Source organism: Oncorhynchus gorbuscha, linkage group LG19 (assembly GCF_021184085.1).
Source record: "Oncorhynchus gorbuscha isolate QuinsamMale2020 ecotype Even-year linkage group LG19, OgorEven_v1.0, whole genome shotgun sequence".
Taxonomy (NCBI): domain Eukaryota; kingdom Metazoa; phylum Chordata; class Actinopteri; order Salmoniformes; family Salmonidae; genus Oncorhynchus; species Oncorhynchus gorbuscha.
Window position 1 is genome coordinate 23881161 of NC_060191.1, and position 24642 is coordinate 23905802.

Here is a 24642-nt window from a genome sequence, read left to right on the forward strand (position 1 = left end):
CACCCAGCAGCAGGCTTTCAACCATGTGTGCTGTGCTTTGTGCCTTTCTCTCTTTCTCTCATTCCCACACACACACCTTGTAAGATGAGAGAAAGCTGCTGAGTGCACTGTGCTAACTCTGACCAGGATGTTGTCTGATGACTAATGTTGAGTTTCAAAGATGGGTAGCACATGCCAGTATCTTTCCCACGGGCCATTTTCTTTCTAGCTAATCAAGCTACATGTCTCATAGCCCTGGTACACATGCTACAATTCAGTGGTTCACCATGTACTGGCACTTCTTATACCCTGGCCTCAAGGGTCTTACTCGGCTGTGCAATTCCAACTAGCAGAGCTCAGATCATCCACTGTAACAAATGTTGTAGACACTCATATCCAGAGCGATTGGGGTTAAGGGCTTTGCTCAAGGGCACATCAACAGATTTTTCCCCTAGTCTCCCTGGGGATTACGAACCAGCAACCTTTCGGTTACTAGTCCAACCCTCTTAACCGCTAGGCTAGCTGACACCTTTACATTGTGGTGACGTGGGCAGTTTCGAAACATTAGACCACACAGAGGTCACACGCAAACAGTGTGTCTGATTCTGGAACGCCCCTATAGGACTGCAGAGCAACCTCTGGGTATTGCATAATGACAGAGAGAACATCATGACATAGCCAACTCTAACCTTGGCAGAGGAGAACGGTCGCCTTACATAAAGATGTCACAGGGACAACCAGCCAGGCTCCGAACATTGTGTTTTCACCGGCTTTGTCTGGTCTACAGGTCCTCCTCTGACCTCAAGGACCTCCTCGATTAGGTCCCCGTTTTCAGGACACTGTGTGACACCGAGTGACACTGTGAGTGACGCGCGGACAGAGCAAATTGTCAGTCGAGGCCTTTCGGAACTGTGGCCCGGCAGCCCGGTGCACGCCAAAGAAAAACAACATATGCTGGTTTGGGCTGGGCGAGCGATCTGAGCGGACAGCTTCGGTCTCCTCAGCCTTTTTACAGCCTTTTAGAGTCAGCTGCTACCCTGAGCAAAAGCCTAACACAGATGGAGGAATGAGACAGGAGAGGAAACGTGGTTAAAAATAGGATATGTTTTCGTCCTGGTGGGGTATTGGTGGATTGTGAAGGTCAGAGAGGGTGTTTTGGGCTCGGTTTTCATCGCACACAGCTGGCGAACAGGTATAATTCATTCATCCATGGTCGTAAAAAGCACAGCTTTTTTTAAGTGTTCACAAGGAGGTGCAAAATTTGAGTCGTTAAAAAAAAAACGATAATGGACCAGTGTCATGGGGCTAGCTTGGCATTATCAGGCCTCGGATAAGGGTTTGTAGTCGTTCTCCGTCCTGTCATGCAACGGCATTGGAAATACATGTGTATATTTTGCGCAAATGGTCTGCTACGACAGACCAGTGTTTCCCAACTCCATCCACCCCCAACAGCACACATTTTTGTTGTAGCCCCGAATAAGCACACCTGATTCAACCTGTCAACTAATCATCAGGCCCTCAATTAGTTGAACTAGGTGAGTTTGTCTGGGACTCCAATCGAAAGGTATCCTGTTGGGGGGTACTGGAGGACTGGAGTTTAGAAACACATGCATCAGGTAGGTGCAGAGAGTTTTCATTGTCCTGATGTATAGCCTCCAGTTGGCCTATATCCCACTGAAACCGTTGTACAATAAGTTGCATGTGCATTATTGCCAATGTCAGTTCTTGTTACTCCTGTATGCTACTTATCCAAGAATCTAGCCAATGGGGTGGGTAAAAAAAAGACTTCGGGACAACAGCTAGAGCACAGGAGTGAAAATTGACTCCACCAAAAGAGCAACCCCCTCTCATTTTCACTTTCACACTTCAATTGTTTCTTTGACTCACAATTGAGAAGTTTGAATGGTAACCGAGGATGCCATACATACAGAGTTCTATCCCTCAGTCTGTCTCCACTGGTCCCTGACCGTGTTAAATCAGGGAGAGGTGACTGCGTCGCCGCCGCACGTCTCTTGTGCTTAAAAGAGAAAAGCCATTCAGTTTGCGGCTGTCGTGTGCAACATCCAAGGCATGATTCCAAACCGAAAGCGACGTCGGCGAGCCGTATCCTGTTACAACGGATCGATGGTCCTCCGTGCCGTGGCCTTGTCCGTTCTTCCGATGGCTGGGTTAAGGATTGTGGACGAGCGCCGGGAGATGCACGTGGGATGGTTGGGAAGTATGCGTAGACTCTAACGTGCGCTGCATGTGAAGCAGCAGCACGTCTCCATAGGCACTTCTGTGATTTTGTACAATTTTTGTTACCCTTATTTTTTACCAGGTAAGTTGACTGAGAACACTTTCTCATTTACAGCAACAACCTGGGGAATAGTTACAGGGGAGAGGGGGGGGGGGTGAATGAGCCGAGGGATAAGAAGGAGAGGAGGGCGTGAGTGAGATGCAGATTAGCTGGAGCTGTACTGAAGTCTTGCTCTGCACTATAGAAGGGGGAGGTAGATTTAGATAGATGTGAAAGGGGGCCTGCAACGTTGCATGTGCTCATCAGTAAAATATACCACAGCTGCCCTCAAAAGGGCTCTTGCTGTAATTAATATATAAGGAATTTCTAAGTGCGTAAAAAAGGCTTAATAACAGTGGGAAATAATTGGAGTTTGTGCACTCGTGTGTGTGTGTGTGTGTGTGTGTGTGTGTGTGTGTGTGTGTGTGTGTGTGTGTGTGTGTGTGTGTGTGTGTGTGTGTGTGTGTGTGTGTGTGTGTGTGTGTGTGTGTGTGTGTGTGTGTGTGTGTGTGTGTGTGTGTGTGTGTGTGTGTAGGTTTTAAAAGGACTGTGGGCATGTGTTTACATGATGCCCATGAACTGCTAGGTTGGTTAAGTAAGGATGGGGGAGAGGGTCATTAGTAATCTCTTTGATAAGAGATGGAGCTGGCAGACCAGAGGGGCAATCTGCAGCTCCCGTCACACACACACACACACACGAACACACACTCATCTTAGCCGTGGATCCTACAGTATGGATTAATGAGCTTCCTCTGTGTGTAAATCCACCCTGGGTCTCCCAGGCCCTCCCAGTATGCTGAGAGGGAATGGAATTATGGGAGTTCTGGAGGGCTAGTGGGCCAGCAAGGGACTGGGCCCCCAGCTGCTAGATGGAGCGATGAGCTTTTTTTGTCTCTGTGTGGTGTCAATGGCCTGTGTGAGTCATTTGAACTAGTATGGATTGTGCCGGAGTGTAACATGCAGATCTATAGGTAATTGGATTGTAAAGATGACATTGTAGCAGCTGGCTGTAAATGGGCATTTGTCAAGGGCACGGGTAGCACCTGAACTTGCATGTGGGTGGGTAAATAGGTGGAAGGATTTGTTTGTGCGTGCACGCATGTTACCGATGACAATGAAGATTGTGTGCATGTGTGCATATCTGCACACTCCACATGAGAACAAACATGAGAACAAACATATATATCCACACACATAATGTGTCCAAATCAGTCATGTGCTAGTACATCTGTCTGTAGCCCACTCTGCCTCCTGGTCACAATAACAAAGACCCAGAAAGGGTGAATCAATGCCCAGACAGACCGTGTCCAGGCGCGTCCTTCATATGATGGAGATAACGATCCTTCCTTGGCTCTCAGCTGCAGTCAGAGCTAGCAGTTAGAGTGGCGCAGTCAGGAGAGGCATTGTATCATTCACTTACTGTTGGACAAGGACACGGGCAACTCATATTGACATTATTGATGATCATAATTTAATGGCTGGTTACTCTGACAGGCATTTATTAGTGCGTCCCAATTGGCAACCTATTTCCCAGAGCCCTGGTCAAAGGTTGGAAATAGGGTGCCATTTGGGTTGCAAGCCTATATGAACACTCAGCTCTACCCGCCGCCTCCTCTCCTTCTCACTTACTCTTTTAGCTGAGTTACCACGCGGTGAGACGGAGAGACTGCCAAAGAGCACTGTAACACACACACACACACACACACACACACACACACACACACACACACACACACACACACACACACACACACACACACACACACACACACACACACACACACACACACACACACACACACACTAGGCTTGGGCGGTATAGAGCCCCACGGTGGATATGTCATAATCCTCGTAAAACCTAGCGGTCAAACAGGGAAGTGGTTCCATTCGTTTTTCCATCATTCATTTTTCCCCATAGGAAATTTTAGACACACTACGAATAAGGGTTGTGTTTCATGTAGGCTTTACGCTGGGGTGACGTTTTGATAACTATTTAAATCTGTTTCGGACCAGGAGACTTTTATCAATATATTCGGCTCTATTTACTCTGATTCGAAAATGCTAATTAGCATCAAAATAGACATCATGCAAGACCACAAATCTCAGGTATCAAATAATCAGGTATCGTGTCAATTTAAAATGTGCACAAGACAGTTCACAGAATTGTCAATTTAAAGATATTTTGTCAACTTATTAATGAATACATTTAGATTACATTAGGTAGTTAATCCAGAGATTTTGACCTTTTTACCTTCGATTCGGCAGTCTGTCTAGATCACCGTGGTATTTGTGGTACTTTATGATTGCTACATTAGCAGCTAATTAGCACCACCCTTGTTTTATGTGTTTCTAAAATCCACTATGGGGAAATGAATGGTGGAATCAAACAATTGGAACCATTTCCCTGTTTGACTACTAGGTTTTATGGGTATTACGACTCATACCGTGGTACTCTATACCGTATACCGGGGCATCTTGATTTTATTTAGCCAGTTTGTTTATAAAGAGCAAATGGAGCAAACTGATGTTTCGTTACGTGACGTCCACAGTTGAGCCGCACAAGAGAGGTGATCAAGTTACACTTGACATTCACTACTAATGTATGCCAGATAAATATCTTACAACGAGCTATACGTTAACCAACTTTGTGCCAAATATATTTTCTCCAGCTCAGGGCTCCAGCTATGCATTTGGTTGAACTTGCTAGCTATAGGTAGCTAGTTTGCAAGACCACACTTCTTGGTTACAGCACGGAATATCAATCCCCCCCGGATCAAGTGTTAGTAGCCTTTTGAGATAGTTGTATAACTTTATGAGCTGGGTTGTCTGTCCTTGCATTTAGTTTATGTTCGTTTGCACTTGTTAGTAATTTAGCTAGCATCCGTTATGGGAATTCAATAGTACTTTGTTAGCATTATATATATATAAACAGTATCAGTCAGAAGTTTGGACACACCTACTCATTCGAGGGTTTTTCTTTATTTTTTACTATTTTCTACATTGTAGAATAGTAGTGACAACATCAAAACTATGAAATAACACGTATGGAATATATTTCAAATTTATTTTCTATTTAAGATTCTTCAAAGTAGCCACCCTTTGCCTTGATGACAGCTTTGCACACTCTTGGCATTCTCTCAACCAGCTTCACCTGAAATGTCTTGAAGGATTTCCCACATATGCTGAGCACTTGTTGGCTGCTTTTCCTTCACTCTGCGGTCCAACTCATCCCAAACCATCTCAATTGGGTTGAGTCAGGTGATTGTCGAGGCCAGGTCATCTGATGCAGCACTCCATCACTCTCCTTCTTGGTCAAATAGCCCTTACACAGCCTGGAGGTGTGTTGGGTCATTGTCCTGTTGAAAAACAATTGATAGTCCCACTATGCAAAGCAGAGGGGATGGTGTATTGCTGCAGAATGCTGTAGTAGCCATGCTGGTTAAGTGTCCCTTGAATTCTAAATAAATCAAAGACAGTGTCACCAGCAAAGCACCCCCACACCATCACACCTCCTCCTCCATGCTTCATGGTGGGAAATACACATGCAAAGAACATCCGTTCACCTTCTACTGCTTCGCACAAAGATAAGGCGGTTGGAACCAAAAATCTCAAGTTTGGACTCATCAGACCAAAGGACAGATTTCCACCTGCTTAATGGTGGAAATTGCTCGTGTTTCTTGGCCCAAGCAAGTCTCTTCTTCTCATTTGTGACCTTGAGTAGTGTTTTCTTTGCAGCAATTTGACCATAAAGGCCTAATTCACACAGTCAGCCCGAACAATAGCCCTCTCCCTCTTTTCTAGTTCTCTCTGTTAGCAGCCTCGCATCTCAATTCTAATACCAGCACTCTGAGTCTCTCGCTATTTAACCCTCTCTCTTCTCTCTCTCTCTACTTCTCTTTCCTTCTAATTCTGTCTTGGCAGGTTATGCAGATCAATCTGACCTGTTAATCTTACTTTGAGACAGCGCTTCGCTCTCCCTTGGCCCTGCTTTCAAGAGGCAGGCAGCAGAGAAGAGTGTCGTTTTAATTGAACTGCTCTGGGCTACGTCAATAAGATTGCTTTTATTCCTTCTCAGAGCAGCTTCGCCTGTCCGTTGTCCCTGGGTTTGTTATGTTCTACATAATTAGCTTTGTTGCGAGAGGCTGGGAAGCCATCTGGAAAGTATCGGGGCTGGAGCTACACTTTAATTCTACTCTCTGTGTTTGACTGTTCGCTACATGAAAGGGTTCTACATGAAACCTTTTTCCTCTGAAGAAGAGGAAGAGTTATTTGATGGCTCTTTGTCGGGTGAAAAGGTTCTGTACTTGGAAGCAAAAATATTTTTCTTACAGGGGCCAAGATGAATATATGCCTGTGTTGATGCCACACAGGGGTGGTGTGCACCTCTGTGGGGTTGGGGCTGGTTTTTGCACAGGTGTGTGTATTTCTTTCTTTGTGTGTTTCTGTGAGTGTTTACTAAGTCTCTCTCCTTCCTTGTTGTTGTAGATGTTCAAGCGGAAAGTGATGGTGCTTGGGGAGAAGCTGCTACCGGCCTTCAACACACCAACGGGTATCCCACGTGGAGTCATCAACCTGGGCAGGTGAGCCTAGCTACCAGTCCCCATGATTCCCTAGCTACAGTATCCTATTATAAACACATACTGTATGAGACCTTACCAACACATTTAGCTGGATTACATTGCAATAAGGAGGTGGTGCCCATTTCATACTTCTGTTTCCATTTGAAATGTTTGAAATTTGCGGCCTCGTGTTGGAGCCACAAATTAAATAACGTGTTCAACCCTGATCTGTGCGATTTTATCGGGATCCCCATATGCAAGACCCCCCAACCCTACATAGTTAAGAAACTGTACACTTTTATTAAATTTTCTCACTATCTTATCATCTAAAAATACATCTCTCTGGCACCTCTGCCTGCCACCTGCTTCCAATTAACCCGCCTGTCTAAGCAGACAGTTGCTGGCAAATTTAATTAACTGATTCCAGAGCTAATTCCAGTTAGATGGGTAACATCGACCCTGAGTGCAGATGGGCAGAGAGGAACGATACACATTATAAATTACAGCGACATAGGGAAAGGAACTTACATGTACAGAAACTACAGAAACGCACACAAACAATGCATATTGAACACACACACACACACACACACACACACACACACACACACACACACACACACACACACACACACACACACACACACACACACACACACACACACACACACACACACACACACACACACACACACACACACACACACACACACACACACACACACACACACACCCAAACAGCAAGGGATACAGTAGCTCAGAGAGAAACGCTGTTGCCCCATAAAGTACAAGTACTAGATATTTAATGTCCTTAAACACACAAACACAAACACCGAGGGAATTCAGTGTAACACAATTAATATGCTGCCAATGGGCAGGCAGACTTCAAAGCCTCTGTTGTATATGTAGCATGTCCCATGTCCCATGTGGTCTTTCATACAGTATTTCAGGACTACTTATAGAATGTGCCCCTAAAAGGCCTCAACACATTGAAGAACCTCAAGGTAAATACTTTGTAGTTAGCGATGCGAACACATTCATAAAAGGAGCACAATGAATAATGCATAGATAAAGTGTTGAACACTTGTTTAAAAGTTACTGAATGCGAAAGCTGAGAATTATTTTTGCAAGTTTCCTAAAGTGTGCAATGTACCAATGTACCAATGTACCAATTTACAGTGCCACCAGAAAGTATTCACACCACTTGACTTTTTCCACATTTTGTTGTGTTACAGATTCCATTGAAATGGTTTGTCCCTGGCCTACACACAATACTCCATAATGTCAAAGTGGAAGCATAAATAACTTAAGGAGTTACATTTGCTTAACAAGTCACATAACATGTTGCATGGACTCACTCTGTGTGCAATAATAGTGTTTAACATGATTTTTTAATTACTACCTCATCTCTGTACCAAACACATACAATTATCAGTGAGGTCCCTCAGTCTAGCAGTGAATTTCAAACATAAATTCAACCACAAAGACCAGGGATGTTTTTATTTTATTTAACCAGGTAGGCTAGTTGAGAACAAGTTCTCATTTACAACTGCGACCTGGCCAAGATAAAGCATAGCAGTGTGAACAGACAACACAGAGTTACACATGGAGTAAACAATTAACAAGTCAATAATAATGAAAACACGGAGTTCTAAATTGAGCAGCTGCTGAAAAATGAGCTCCTGTATATATTGAGATTTAAATGTTTTTTTAGAGTGAAGTACATCAAAAAAAATCAAGAGAAAACTGCAAGACTCAATAGAAGACAAAACAAGGAACAAACCAAAAAGACAGGCTTTTGAAAAATTAACTATTTTTCATAAAATTGTACAGTTATCTTAGCTAGCTGAATTGCTAGCAGAATTGTTTACTTGTTGCTAAGCAGTTGCTAGGGACTCTCCTGGAAGAAGCTAGCTAGCTTACAAAGAATAACAACAAAAAATATCTAGTTAACAGAAGAAAGGAAGACAAAATAAGGACAAAAGAAGGACAGAAGAAAAAGGAAAAGAAAGAGGACAACATAGTGAAACAGTCAGCACTTCTATTGCAACTTGTATTTCATCGTCCTAACGTAGTCTACACTGCTATCTGCCCAGCAGCTAGCCAGCTAGCATACGTCCACCGTCTACCGAATAGCAGCACTGTAGAAACTATTACACTCAACTGAACGACTTGATTAGTGTAGTGTTAGCTAGCTACATAGTTGTCTTTGCTGTCTTCGTATCCAAGATAATTGTGTAGTTTAGAGCGTGTAGTCTTAGAGTGATTATCTTAATTTACTGAGGTTAGCTAGCCAGCTATTTGTCGTCCTTAACGTAGGAGACACTGCTAGCTAGCCAACAGCTAGCCAACGTCTACTGAATAGAACTTCCGCACTCAACAACCCGGTCGCATTCCGCTTCGCTCCACAGGTAGTATCACATTTTTCACTTAATTTCATTACAGCACAACGGTTTGATTTGTTTGATCGTAGCTAGCTACATAGCTAGCTACATAGCCGTCTGTGTATCAAAGATAATTGTTATCGTTCTTTTAACGCAACGTAACGTAATCAACACTGCTAGCTAGCCAGCTAGCCCCCGAATAGCAGCACTGTAGAAACTATTACACTCAACGGAACAACTTGATTAGTGTAGTGTCAACAACGCAGCCACTGCCAGCTAGCCTACAAAGTCAACAACGCAGCCACTGCCAGCTAGCCTACTTCAGCAGTACTGTATCATTTTAATAATTTTAGTCAATAAGATTCTTGCTACGTAAGCTTAACTTTCTGAACATTTGAGACGTGTAGTCCACTTGTCATTCCAATCTCCTTGCATTAGCGTAGCCTCTTCTGTAGCCTGTCAACTATGTGTCTGTCTATCCCTGTTCTCTCCTCTCTGCACAGACCATACAAACGCTCCACCCTAATCTGGTGGTCCCAGCGCGCACGACCCACGTGGAGTTCCAGGTCTCCGGTAGCCTCTGGAACTGCCGATCTGCAGCCAACAAGGCAGAGTTCATCTCAGCCTATGCCTCCCTCCAGTCCCTCGACTTCTTGGCACTGACAGAAACATGGATCACCACAGATAACACTGCTACTCCTACTGCTCTCTCTTCGTCCGCCCACGTGTTCTCGCACACCCCGAGAGCTTCTGGTCAGCGGGGTGGTGGCATCGGGATCCTGATCTCTCCCTAGTGGTCATTCTCTCTTTCTCCCCTTACCCATCTGTCTATCGCCTCCTTTGAATTTCATGCTGTCACAGTTACCAGCCCTTTCAAGCTTAACATCCTTATCATTTATCGCCCTCCAGGTCCCCTCGGAGAGTTCATCAATGAGCTTGATGCCTTGATAAGCTCCTTTCCTGAGGACGGCTCACCTCTCACAGTTCTGGGCGACTTTAACCTCCCCACGTCTACCTTTGACTCATTCCTCTCTGCCTCCTTCTTTCCACTCCTCTCCTCTTTTGACCTCACCCTCTCACCTTCCCCCCTACTCACAAGGCAGGCAATACGCTCGACCTCATCTTTACTAGATGCTGTTTTTCCACTAACCTCATTGCAACTCCCTCCAAGTCTCCGACCACTACCTTGTATCCTTTTCCCTCTCGCTCTCATCCAACACTTCCCACACTGCCCCTACTCGGATGGTATCGCGCCGTCCCAACCTTCGCTCTCTCTCCCCCGCACTCTCTCCTCTTCCATCCTATCATCTCTTCCCTCTGCTCAAACCTTCTCCAACCTATCTCCTGATTCTGCCTCCTCAACCCTCCTCTCCTCCCTTTCTGCATCCTTTGACTCTCTATGTCCCCTATCTTCCAGGCCGGCTCGGTCCTCCCCTCCCGCTCCGTGGCTTGACGACTCATTGCGAGCTCACAGAACAGGGCTCCGAGCAGCCGAGCGGAAATGGAGGAAAACTCGCCTCCCTGCGGACCTGGCATCCTTTCACTCCCTCCTCTCTACATTTTCCTCCTCTGTCTCTGCTGCTAAAGCCACTTTCTACCACTCTAAATTCCAAGCATCTGCCTCTAACCCTAGGAAGCTCTTTGCCACCTTCTCCTCCCTCCTGAATCCTCCTCCCCTCCCCCCATCCTCCCTCTCTGCAGATGACTTCGTCAACCATTTTGAAAAGAAGGTCGACGACATCCGATCCTCGTTTGCTAAGTCAAACGACACCGCTGGTTCTGCTCACAGTGCCCTACCCTGTGCTCTGACCTCTTTCTCCCCTCTCTCTCCAGATGAAATCTCGCGTCTTGTGACGGCCGGCCGCCCAACAACCTGCCCGCTTGACCCTATCCCCTCCTCTCTTCTCCAGACCATTTCCGGAGACCTTCTCCCTTACCTCACCTCGCTCATCAACTTATCCCTGACCGCTGGCTACGTCCCTTCCGTCTTCAAGAGAGCGAGAGTTGCACCCCTTCTGAAAAAACCTACACTCGATCCCTCCGATGTCAACAACTACAGACCAGTATCCCTTCTTTCTTTTCTCTCCAAAACTCTTGAACGTGCCGTCCTTGGTCAGCTCTCCCGCTATCTCTCTCAGAATGACCTTCTTGATCCAAATCAGTCAGGTTTCAAGACTAGTCATTCAACTGAGACTGCTCTTCTCTGTATCATGGAGGCGCTCCGCACCGCTAAAGCTAACTCTCTCTCCTCTGCTCTCATCCTTCTAGACCTATCGGCTGCCTTCGATACTGTGAACCATCAGATCCTCCTCTCCACCCTCTCCGAGTTGGGCATCTCCGGCGTGGCCCACGCTTGGATTGCGTCCTACCTGACAGGTCACTCCTACCAGGTGGCGTGGCGAGAATCTGTCTCCTCACCATGCGCTCTCACCACTGGTGTCCCCCAGGGCTCTGTTCTAGGCCCTCTCCTATTCTCGCTATACACCAAGTCACTTGGCTCTGTCATAACCTCACATGGTCTCTCCTATCATTGCTATGCAGACGACACACAATTAATCTTCTCCTTTCCCCCTTCTGATGACCAGGTGGCGAATCGCATCTCTGCATGTCTGGCAGACATATCAGTGTGGATGACGGATCACCACCTCAAGCTGAACTTCGGCAAGACGGAGCTGCTCTTCCTCCCGGGGAAGGACTGCCCGTTCCATGATCTCGCCATCACGGTTGACAACTCCATTGTGTCCTCCTCCCAGAGCGCTAAGAACCTTGGCGTGATCCTGGACAACACCCTGTCGTTCTCAACTAACATCAAGGCGGTGGCCCGTTCCTGTAGGTTCATGCTCTACAACATCCGCAGAGTACGACCCTGCCTCACACAGGAAGCGGCGCAGGTCCTAATCCAGGCACTTGTCATCTCCCGTCTGGATTACTGCAACTCGCTGTTGGCTGGGCTCCCTGCCTGTGCCATTAAACCCCTACAACTCATCCAGAACGCCGCAGCCCGTCTAGTGTTCAACCTTCCCAGGTTCTCTCACGTCACCCCGCTCCTCCGCTCTCTCCACTGGCTTCCAGTTGAAGCTCGCATCCGCTACAAGACCATGGTGCTTGCCTACGGAGCTGTGAGGGGAACGGCACCTCAGTACCTCCAGGCTCTGATCAGGCCCTACACCCAAATAAGGGCACTGCGTTCATCCACCTCTGGCCTGCTCGCCTCCCTACCACTGAGGAAGTACAGTTCCCGCTCAGCCCAGTCAAAACTGTTCGCTACTCTGGCTCCCCAATGGTGGAACAAACTCCCTCACGACGCCAGGACAGCGGAGTCAATCACCACCTTCCGGAGACACCTGAAACCCCACCTCTTTAAGGAATACCTAGGATAGGATAAAGTAATCCTTCTCACCCCCCTTAAAATATGTAGATGCACTATTGTAAAGTGGCTGTTCCACTGGATGTCATAAGGTGAATGCACCAATTTGTAAGTCGCTCTGGATAAGAGCGTCTGCTAAATGACTTAAATGTAAATGTAAATGTAAATAACACAGTAGGAAAAAAAAGAGTCTATATACATTGTGTGCAAAAGGCATGAGGAAGTAGGCAAATAATTACAATTTTGCAGATTAACACTGGAGTGATAAATGATCAGATGGTCATGTACAGGTAGAGATACTGGTGTGCAAAAGAGCAGAAAAGTAAATAGATAAAAACAGTATGGGGATGAGGTAGGTAAAATTGGGTGGGCTATTTACCGATGGACTATGTACAGCTGCAGCGATCGATTAGCTGCTCAGATAGCAGATGTTTGAAGTTGGTGAGGGAGATAAAAGTCTCCAACTTCAGCTATTTTTGCAATTCGTTCCAGTCACAGGCAGCAGAGAACTGGAACGAAAGGCGTCCAAATGAGGTGTTGGCTTTTCCTAATCGACGGGCCCTGATGTTACTTCAGATAATCGTGGATTACCAAACTAATACGAAGCATATTCATCAGGACGACATCTCTCTTTGCTTCCATCCCTTTATAGTTTCTCCTTTTTTCTTTCCATCCTCCGCTAATACGTTTCGTTCCATTCATCCCTTTATCACTTTCTATTAATGTAGGATTAGGTCATGTACTATAATGTAATGTAATGACGTTCCATCTCACCTCCTCTGATCAGGTCAGGCAGAGTGTATTAGCACGTCGTTGAAGTCGTAATTTAGACATAGACACACTGTTATTCTGAGACGGCTGCGCATATCATCCTCACAGTGCACTACTTTCATAGAGAAATAAGATATGGGTTGCATCCGAAACCGCACCCCATTCTCTATATAGTGTTCTACTCACTGTAGTGTGCTACTTTGACCAGAACCCTATGGGTCCTGGTCAAAATTATTGTACTATATAGGAACTAGGGTGTCATTTTCGTTTATTGGTGACCCTGGTTGACGCTCTTGTTTCAGTCTCTAAGATGAACTTAACGCTTTCCTCGACTCTGCAGAGGTAGACGGTGTTATTGATCTACAGAGGGCGGCAAAGCCTCCCACTCTGTTCCCCAGACAAATGATGCGGTGCATCAGCTAGCATCTGGGTTGGTGCCCAAGGGGGACAAACAGATCCAGACCTGCTTAATCTTTATACTGCGCCCTAAATGGCACCCTATTCCCTATATAGTGTACTACTTTTGTCCAGGGCCCCCATGGCTTTGGTCAATAGTAGTGAACGGTGTTTTCAATAAGGTGCCATTTGGGACGCACCTTCGTCTCTGTACTTTCTTCAGCACCAAAAAACACACAATTCTGGAGAGTGATGAACAATTGTAATATCTGACTGGATATCTGTCTCCTCGGCTCAGTGCTTTCTGAAAAGCAAGAAAGAAACAAATAATGGGCCGTTGCTCTGGGATATAAAAGAAAACACATTTTGGAGATATTGTAGGTGTTGGTGCACTAGAACCATATAATGCATTGGCTACAAGACACTTAGTTGCCTCAAAGACAAACCAGGGAACTGCTGAAAGTGACACCACACTGAGGTGAAAATGGAATGTGTTTCATTACTGACACTGGTGTGGATTGTTTATCTGTACAATCTGCCTACGTTTTGTAAGGACAAAATGCAATTGTAGCATCACATCAAGATGCAATACTGTTTATTTGCCCACTATTAAAATGTTGCAGAACGTAATTATTTTTAAAAATGCTAGCATGGATTTATTGTCTTGAGTGTGAACCAGTGTGTAATGGTGTATGTTGACTGTGGTCCTCACTTGTCCCGGTATGGTTTCTGTTCCCAGTGTGTATAACAGTGTGTTGACTGTGGTCCTCACTTGTCCCGGTATGGTTTCTGTTCCCAGTGTGTATAACAGTGTGTTGACTGTGGTCCTCACTTGTCCCGGTATGGTTTCTGTTCCCAGTGTGTATAACAGTGTGTTGACTGTGATCCTCACTTGTCCCGGTATGGTTTCTGTTCCCAGTGTGTATAACTGTGTGTTGACTGTGATCCTCACTTGTCCCGGTATGGTTTCTGTTCCCAGTGTGTATAACAGTGTGTTGACTGTGGTCCTTACTTGTCCCGGTATGGTTTCTGTTCCCAGTGTGTATAACAGTGTGTTGACTGTGGTCCTCACTTGTCCCGGTATGGTTTCTGTTCCCAGTGTGTATAACAGTGTGTTGACTGTGGTCCTCACTTGTCCCGGTATGGTTTCTGTTCCCAGTGTGTATAACAGTGTGTTGACTGTGGTCCTCACTTGTCCCGGTATGGTTTCTGTTCCCAGTGTGTATAACAGTGTGTTGACTGTGGTCCTCACTTGTCCCGGTATGGTTTCTGTTCCCAGTGTGTATAACAGTGTGTTGACTGTGGTCCTCACTTGTCCCGGTATGGTTTAGGTTCCCAGTGTGTATAACTGTGTTGACTGTGGTCCTCACTTGTCCCGGTATGGTTTATGTTCCCAGTGTGTATAACTGTGTTGACTGTGGTCCTCACTTGTTCCCAGTGTGTATAACTGTGTTGACTGTGGTCCTCACTTGTCCCGGTATGGTTTATGTTCCCAGTGTGTATAACAGTGTGTTGACTGTGGTCCTCACTTGTCCCGGTATGGTTTATGTTCCCAGTGTGTATAACAGTGTGTTGACTGTGGTCCTCACTTGTCCCGGTATGGTTTATGTTCCCAGTGTGTATAACTGTGTTGACTGTGGTCCTCACTTGTTCCCAGTGTGTATAACTGTGTTGACTGTGCTCCTCACTTGTCCCGGTATGGTTTATGTTCCCAGTGTGTATAACTGTGTTGACTGTGGTCCTCACTTGTTCCCAGTGTGTATAACTGTGTTGACTGTGGTCCTCACTTGTCCCGGTATGGTTTCTGTTCCCAATGTGTATAACAGTGTGTTGACTGTGGTCCTCACTTGTCCCGGTATGGTTTCTATTCCCAATGTGTATAACAGTGTGTTGACTGTGGTCCTCACTTGTCCCGGTATGGTTTCTATTCCCAATGTGTATAACAGTGTGTTGACTGTGGTCCTCACTTGTCCCGGTATGGTTTCTATTGCAGTGGCACCAGTTGGAGCTGGGGCTGGGCGTCAGCCGGGAGCAGTATCCTGGCGGAGTTTGGAACCCTGCACCTGGAGTTTGTCCACCTATCAGAGCTCTCCAACAATGGCATCTACACAGAGAAGGTATGTACTACAGTACCCACAGTTCTGTGAGTGACTTGGGTCGCACAAATCCAGAAACTTAGTTAGAATCCAGTTAGAATCGTTCCACAGGAATTTCTCAAAAAACCTGGGAACTTTGGGGACGTTTTCTGCCATTTTGCGTGACTGTCTGCGACCGAATTTCAGATTTTACTCAGTAAAATATGTGAAACCGTTAACATTGTATGCTTATCAGTGCATGCTCTATGCCATTATCCATGTGTGTTTTTCTTTCTGCAGTCATTACTATTCTTAAGGACTTCACTTTCCATTCATTTAATGGATATTTGTGAATGCTTTTAATGGGCATACTGAACATAATGGCAACTTTCCTTGGATGACTACGTTTACTTTCTAATTTGTCTGTGAGCATCAACTTCAGGGTACAAGGACATTTAAATCAATTCGAAGCACATGTGATGCCAAAGATGAAATCCTCTCTACAGTTATTTTTAGTTTACAGAATTTTATTTTCGTTCAGAGCTAATGTGTTTGTTTTTTTACTTGTGTGGGGGTTGCAGGTTATGAATATCCGAAAGCTGTTGAACAAAATCGAGAAGCCTCACGGTCTCTATCCCAACTTCTTGAGTCCCGTCAGTGGCAACTGGGTCCAACGTGAGTACTGGTCTCCACCGAAGGAGATACACATTATTATATTATTATCATGGAACATAAGGGCACTGGCCAGCCACACTAGTAGACTAGAATGTCTACTAGACAGCCTGAGTGGCATTCTACTAGCCAAAGGTACAACATTTGTGCCATGCGAAATTTGGGAAGACAACATTTCACGCCACATTTCCTACTAGCCTGGTCTGAAAAGTGCTATCTGGCTAGCGGGCTAGCTTAATTTACATCACCACACTTCACACACTGTGTCCACAGGAAAGCCTTTGCCACTATACAAGCACCTCCTTTGTAATTGTAGTACAGCAGTAAAGAACGTCCTTGGTTAACCCGGCCACAGGCAAACCGTAGACTTTTTAAAACTGTACAGGAATTCCATATTATTACCCTGTAGTCGTCCGTGAACTGATCTTTCTACACACTCCTCCGGCCTTGCAGGAGCTCTCCTATTTAAATCCTTTGGAGCCTCCTTGTCATCCATCCATCCCTTTTTCTTCCTTTCTTTCTTTCAGTAGCAACGTCAGTCTCAAGCAGTGCTGTAAATCGCCTCGCTCTGGGTTATTCAAATAATAATGAATCCAATTACGGCGGGGAATTGAGTCTTTTCCCGATTCGTCTGAAAGGCAGACGAATGGGAGATGCCAAGACGGGCTCTGAAGATGTGGGTCTGGAAGTCCTAATCTGGCTGATTATGGGGATAATTGTTGTTGTGGGCGAATGGTTAATGAAGCAGGTAGATAAGGAGGAGAGGAAGGAGAGGGGGATGGGTGTTCAGTCCAGCCTGTGTTTTTGTCAGCATGGGCACATGGGGCACAGAGCAGAAAGCACAGATTCACACAGACCTCTCCCACAGTCTCTGGTGTTCTGTTGTCAAGGGCCAGCAGAACGCTGCGTGATAACCTTTCACAGTGTGTAGGAATGTGTGGTGGTGGAGGGTGGACGTGCCTGCCTGCCTGCATGGATGTGTGTGTGGATGTGTGAGCGCACAAAAACGTCTCCAACGCGGTATCTTATCCAGAGTTGTTAAATTAGCATGAAATTGAGTGGGAGGAAAAAAATATATATCTGAAGTTGTACTAACCAAGTATCATTTTTATTTAAATTAAAACCACAACTGTGTGGGTACATGGGTACGTGATAAAGCTAGCCATAATGGCAATGCTATTTTCTTTGCTTAGGCTACTCAGAGTATGAATCTACAAATCAGTCAGCCTGTCATACCCCACGTATACCCTGATTCTATTTGACTCTATTTGATTGGTTGTTGGGTTTCGGCCGCCTGTGAGACTGCAGAGTAATGTTTGTGAAGAAGCCACCCCCCCTGTGTAGAGATAATGTCAGATGTCTCTCTTTTTTCTCTTCCAGATCATGTTTCCATTGGCGGCCTGGGGGATAGCTTCTACGAGTATCTGATCAAATCATATCTGATGTCAGACAAGACGGACGAGGAGGCTAAGAAGATGTACTACAGTGCTCTGGAGGTAGGAGAACTTCCATGTAGCGCACAGCGAGGGACCTACTGCTGTCGTCAGGGGGCCGCTCGGTCTCAGCAGGCAATATGGAAGGATATACGGATGGAGGGAACAAAGGAAAGGAGGACTGGGGTCTGTTATTGCTGTAGTTTTAGAATTCGGTATGCTTTTACAGTACATCATAACAAGTATCAGCAACCTGTGATGCACAAACACACACACACACACGCGTGCAAGTGTGCACACAAAGTCACAAACATACACGCAAACATGCACATGCGCTAACAGACACATACATGCAAACACACTGCACACACATGGCATGAGCACAATATCCTCTCCTTAAATGAGAGAGAGAGAGAGAGAGAGAGAGAGAGAGAGAGAGAGAGAGAGAGAGAGAGAGAGAGAGAGAGAGAGAGATAGATATGTTCTCTCTTTCCATCCCTCTATCTCTCCTTTGTTTCCACCAGATTTCCACGTCTCTCTCTCTCCTGGAATCAGAATATAATATGTTATAGGATGTATAAATAATTCCATACATAAATACCAATATGGACACGTTGTTCACATTGGCTATGTGCATAGATAGAACATGCATCCACAGAGCATTGTGGATAGAACAACAACTTGGGTACACACAAATTGAAGCAGCTGACATCCCAGCACTGCCATGGAACCTGTGCTGTAGATAGAAATGTATTCCAGACCTTCCAATTGCTTCTCCAGTATCTCTTCTTAGATCAGATTTAAATTGAAAAACAATTGCAGGTCTTTTTTTATTGACGGTGTTTCGCCATCTCAGTTTCAGAGTAACAGAAGCATTCAGAAACCACAGAGTTGAAATCATAAGTATAGAATGACTAGAATAAAAAGCCTGGATTCTATTTCTAAGGTAGAAAGCTGTATTCTACTGTATGTATGTAGAATACCCCCAGGCTAGTATAAATGCTAACCATGTTTCCCCATCACAGTACCAGCAGGATTCAAAGCAACACCGAGTTGACAAAAATGCTTCAGTATGCAGTCAATTAATATAGATTTACCTGTGTCTCACCCATTTATAAATGTCTATCATCCCCCAGGCTATCGAGGCTAACCTGGTGCAGAAGTCCCCTGGTGGGCTGACCTACATGGCGGAGTGGAGGGGGGGCATTCTGGACCACAAGATGGGCCACCTGGCCTGCTTCTCCGGGGGCATGGTGGTGATCGGCGCGGACGACGGAGCTCCAGACAAGAGACAGCACTACCTGGACCTGGCTGCAGAGATTACGCACACCTGCCATGAGAGCTACAGTAGATCTGGTGAGTAGGACTGGGAAGGCATTGAGTATAGGACATCTGTGTCAAGGCCAGGTATGAGATGAGTATTTAAGGATATTGGATATCCAATGGCTGGATGTTGCTCTGTGTATTTAGAGCAATTAGAGCATTTCCTGTTATTGTGCAGGACATTATCAAGTCAGTGAAATTACAATGCTGTTAGACTATCTTGTTAACCTCTCTGGCGTCCCACCTCGACAACAGCCAGTGAAATTGCAGGGCGCCAAATCCAAAACAACAGAAATCCCATAATTAAAGTTCCTCAAACATACAAGTATTATACGCCATTTTAAAATTAAACTTCTCGTAAATCCAACCACAGTGTCCGATTTCAAATAGGCTTTACGGCGAAAGCACACCAAACGATTATGTTAGGTCAGCGCCTAGTCACAGAAATCCATACAGCCATTTTCCAACCAAGGAGAGGCATCACAAAAGTCAGAAATAGCATTAAAATTGATCACTTACCTTTGATGATCTTCATCTGGTGGCACTCCCAGGTCTCCATGTTAGACAATAAATGTTTGTTTTGTTCGATAATGTCCCTCTTTATGACCAAAAATGTTGGTTTGCGCGTTTAGTCCAGTAATCCGAATGCACAAGGTGCGGGCACTAAGTCCAGACTAAAAGTTTTTTTTAAGTACAACAAAAGTTTGTAGTAACATGTCAAACGATGTTTAAAACCTTTTGGGGATAGGGGGCAGCATTTCACTTTTTAATGAATAGCGTGCCCAGAGTGAACTGTCTCCTATTCTGTCCCAGATGCTAATATATGCATATTATTATTAGTATTGGATAGAAAATACTCTGAACTCATATGGCAGGCAAAAACCTGAGAAGAAATCCAAACAGGAAGTAAGAAATCTGAGGTTGGTCGATTTTCAACCCATGCCCTATTGAATTCACAGTGAGATATGGATGAAGTTGCACTTCCTAGGGCTTCCACTCGATGTCAACCGTCTTTAGAAACTGGTTTAAGAATTCTACTATAAAGGAGGGGCTCATGAGAGCTCTTTGAGTCAGTGGTCTGGTAGGGTGTCTCAGGTTTGTAACGTGCGCTCCCGACAGAGTTTGCTCTCGTTCCAGTGCTTTTCTTCAGACAATGAAATTCTCTGATTGAAACCTTATTGATGATTTATGTTAAAAACATCCTAAAGAATGATTCCATACATCGTTTTGCTTGTTTCTACGAACTGTAACGGAACATTTAGTCTTTGTCTGAATGAAGTGCTCGCGCCTCATTAAAATGGATTACTGGGCTGAACACGCTAACAACAAATGGCTAAATGATAGAATTTATGGAATTTTATGGAACAAATCAGTCATTTATTGTCGAACATTGATTGCTGGGAGTGCCTTCTGATGAAGATCATCAAAGGTAAGTGAATATTTATAGTTTTTTTTCTAACTTCTGACTCCAAAATGGCAGATATTTCTTTGTCTGGATTGGGCTGAGCGCCGTTCTCAGATTATGCTTTTTCTGTAAAGTTTTTTTGAAATTCGACACAGCGGTTGCATTAAGGAGAAGTCTATCTTTAATTCTGTGAATAACACTTGTATCTTTTATCAATGTTTATTGTGAGTATTTCTGCCAAATCACCGGATGTTTTGGAATCAAAACATTACTGCACGAAACCTGCCAATGTAATCTGAGATTTTTGGATATAAATTTGCACATTATCGAACAAAACATACATGTATTGTGTAACATGATGTCCTATGAGTGTAATCTGATGAAGATCATCAAAGGTTAGTGATTCATTTTATTTATATTTCTGCTTTTTGTGACTCCTATCTTTGGCTGGGAAAATGGCTGTGTTTTTTGACTTGGCTATGACCTAACATAATCATATGTTGTGCTTTCGGCTGTAAATCATTTTTTAAATCGGACACCATGGGTAGATTAACAGGATGTTTACATTTCATTTGCTGTATTGGACTTGTTAATGTTACATATTTCAAAGAAATATTTTCGAATTTCAGCGGAATGTTGTCGTGGGGTTAAAAAAAGTTATTCCAAATTATTCTTTATCATCTTTCAACACTTCAATGTGCACTCATGCTGTCCTACCAGACCTCCTTTGAAAGGAGTAATCATTTGAAGGCAGTCAGTGGTGATTCAGAATGGAGAAAGACCAAGATGTCTGTTATTTGTAAAATAAACAGAGAATGAGAGTCTCACAGAGACCACAGGCAAATGATTTGTAGCACAACTCAACCTGGAGAGGACGAAGATCAAACAAGACCAATATCATCCAGGCTTGATGAAATTCCACACACACAGTTCATTTTACACTATTTTGGGGTTTATATGGTATATATATATTGTTAAAACTATTCATATTGTTAACTATTCTGGTCCTGGTGTTCATATTTTTGAAGTTAAAATTACACTAAATGGAGTAAATATCCAACTTGCAAAGAGTTGGTTAAATTGAACTCTAATTGCCATTTTATTCTTTTCAGTATAATTTTTGATCAACTCCTTTGCCATTTTTCAATTTTCTGTATTGTTTCAAATGAATAATCAACTCCAGCGGAGTACATTTCTCTTTCAGTTGACTCCCTTTGAGTTATAAGGGTATAAAGCCTTATTTAAATATTTATTGTGTCACATTATGGTTACTCATAATGGAGGTTAAAGTACTGCGTCCCAATCAACTCCAGTTATCAACACTAACTGCAGGGAGCGTATCACTACCGAGGGTTAAGAAAACTCCCAGTAGAGTCAATTCAACCCAACATTTTTCAACTATCCTTTATTTACTGTGCACTGTCTGAATGGAGAATGAACTCGAAGGAAATCTAAAACATGAGTTGTGTTCACTTTTTGGGAGAAAAAAACTTGCTTGAACTTGATTTCTCGTTCTCGGCCTTGAAACTTAACGGAAATATATTATTAGGGAATCCATTTTGAGTGTTATCACCACAGGGTGAGCAGACCGGCTTCATCCTGAAAATGCAGCTGATGCGACTCATCGCATAACAGGTTTCTTGATATACTTAGAAGACTTTTGATCTCTCCACCTTAAAGGCACCTCCTCCTTTTTATGGCCATCCTCTGCTTTTTTCTTCATTTTTTCCCCTTCTCATTAGAGGGCTGCTCAATATTTCACTTCCGAGCCTCTTAGCTTTTGTTGGATTGGATGCCCTTGGAGTGAGAAAGGAGGTTAAAAGGGTCTCTCCTTCTGCTGCAACTCTCTGCTGTCTGGATCTGTGCCATCAACAAAACACGGCTGGCCCCCCCCGTCTTCTAGCCAAATCAAATTTTTTAATTGTCCCATACACCGAATACAACAGGTAGACCTTACAGTGAAATGCTTACTTTCAAGCCCTCAACCAACAATTCAATTCAACAATTCAGAAAATCTCCCCCAAAAAGTAAGAGATAAGAATAACAAATAATTAAAGCGCAGTGGTAAATAACAATAGTGGGACTATATACAGGGGGTACTGGTACAGAGTCAATGTGTCAATGTGCGGGGGCACCGGTGTCCAGGTAATTGTTGTAATTATGTACATGTAGGTAGAGTTATTAAAGTGGCTATGCATAGATAATAACAGAGAGTAGCAGCAGCACGACGTGTGGGGGCAATGCAAATAGTCTGGGTAGCCATTTGATTAGCTGTTCAGGAGTCTTATGGCTTGGGAGTAGAATCTGTTTAGAAGCCTCTTGGAACTAGACTTGGTGCCCCGGTACCGCTTGCCGTGCGGCAGCAGAGAGAACAGTCTAGGTCTAGGGTGGCTGGAGTCTTTGACCATTTTTAGGGCCTTCCTCTGACACCATCTGGTGTAGAGGTCCTGGATGGCGGGAAGCTTGGCCCCAGTGATGTACTGTGCCGTACGCACTACCCTCTTTAGTGCCTTGCGGTCGGAGGCCGAGCAGTTTCCATACCAGGCAGGGATGCAACCAGTCAGGATGCTCTCGATGGTGCAACTATAGAACCTTTGATGATCTGAGGACCCATGCCAAATCTTTTCAAGTCTCCTGAAAGAATAGGTTTTGTTGTGCCCTCTTCACGACTGTCTTGGTGTGCTTGGTGACCATGTTAGTTGTGATGTGGGAAAGGGAAGTGTGGAGTGTAATAGAGATTGCATCATCTGTGGATCTGTTGGTGCAGTATGCAAATTGGAGTGGGTCTAGGGTTTCTGGGATAATGGTGTTGATGTAAGCCATGACCAGCCTATCAAAGCATTTCATGGCTACAGACGTGAGTGCTACGGGTCGGTAGTCATTTAGTCAGGTTACCTTAGTGTTCTTGGGCACAGGACTATGGTGGTCTGCTAGAAACATGTTGGTATTACAGACTCAGACAGGGAGAGGTTGAAAATGTCAGTGAAGACACTTGCCAGTTGGTTAGCGCATGCTCGGAGTACACGTCCTGGTAATCCGCCTGGCCCCACGGCCTTATGAGCCACCCTGTGAATGTTGACCTGTTTAAAGGGCAAATCAAATCCAATCAAATCTTACTCACATCGACTGCGGAGAGCGTGATCACACAGTGATCTGGAACAGCTGATGCTCTCATGCATGTTTCAGTGTTACTTGCCTCGAAGCGAGCATAGAAGTTATGTAGCTCGTCTGGTATGCTCATGTCACTGGGCAGCTCTTGGCTGTGCTTCCCTTTGTAGTCTGTAATAGTTTGCAAGCCCTGCCACATCCGACAAGCGTCGTAGCCGGTGTAGTATGATTCGATCTTAGTACTTTATTAACACTTTACCTGTTTGATGGTTCGTCAGAGGGCATAGTGGGATTTCTTTTAAAGCGGCAGCTCTAGCCTTTAGCACAGTGTGAATGTTCCCTGTAATCCATGGCTTCTGGTTGGGATGTGTACGTACAGTCACTGTGGGGACAAAGTCCTTGATGCACTTATTGATAAAGCCAATGACTGATGTGGTGTACTCCTCAATGCCATTGGAGGAATCCCGGAACATATTCCAGTCTTTGCTAGCAAAACAGTCCTGTAGTTTAGTATCTGCTTCATGTAACCACTTTTTTATAGACCAAGTCACTGGTGCTTCCTGCTTTAATTTTTGCTTGTAAGCAGGAATCAGGAGGATAGCGTTATGGTCAGATTTAACAAATGGAGGGTGAGGAAGAGCTTTGTACGAGTCTCTGTGTGTGGAGTAAAGGTGGTCTAGAATTTTTTTTCCCTCTGGTTGCACATTTAACATGCTGATAGAAATTAGGTAAAGCTGATTTAAGTTTCCCTGCATTAAAGTCCACTGCCACTAGGAGTGCCGCCTCTGGGTGAGCGTTTTCCTGTTTTCCTATGGCAGAATACAGCTCATTGAGTGTGGTTTTTGTGCCAGCCTCGGTCTGTGGTGGTATGTAGACAGCTTCGAAAAATACA

At 44.6% G+C, this 24642-nt stretch overlaps 1 protein-coding gene across 2 annotated transcripts in view; it reads left to right on the forward strand.

The window, feature by feature from the left end:
* Positions 1-24642, forward strand: part of LOC124005398 (mannosyl-oligosaccharide 1,2-alpha-mannosidase IA) — a 237971-nt gene that overhangs the window by 205262 nt on the left and 8067 nt on the right. The window contains exons 5-9 of one of the 2 annotated variants that reach the window (XM_046314620.1): positions 6743-6837; positions 15725-15851; positions 16391-16484; positions 17862-17977; positions 19051-19270. In XM_046314620.1, the coding sequence (XP_046170576.1) occupies positions 6743-6837; positions 15725-15851; positions 16391-16484; positions 17862-17977; positions 19051-19270 (652 nt within the window). The remainder of the gene's footprint in view (positions 1-6742; positions 6838-15724; positions 15852-16390; positions 16485-17861; positions 17978-19050; positions 19271-24642) is intronic. The other variant, XM_046314621.1, reaches the window with a different exon arrangement.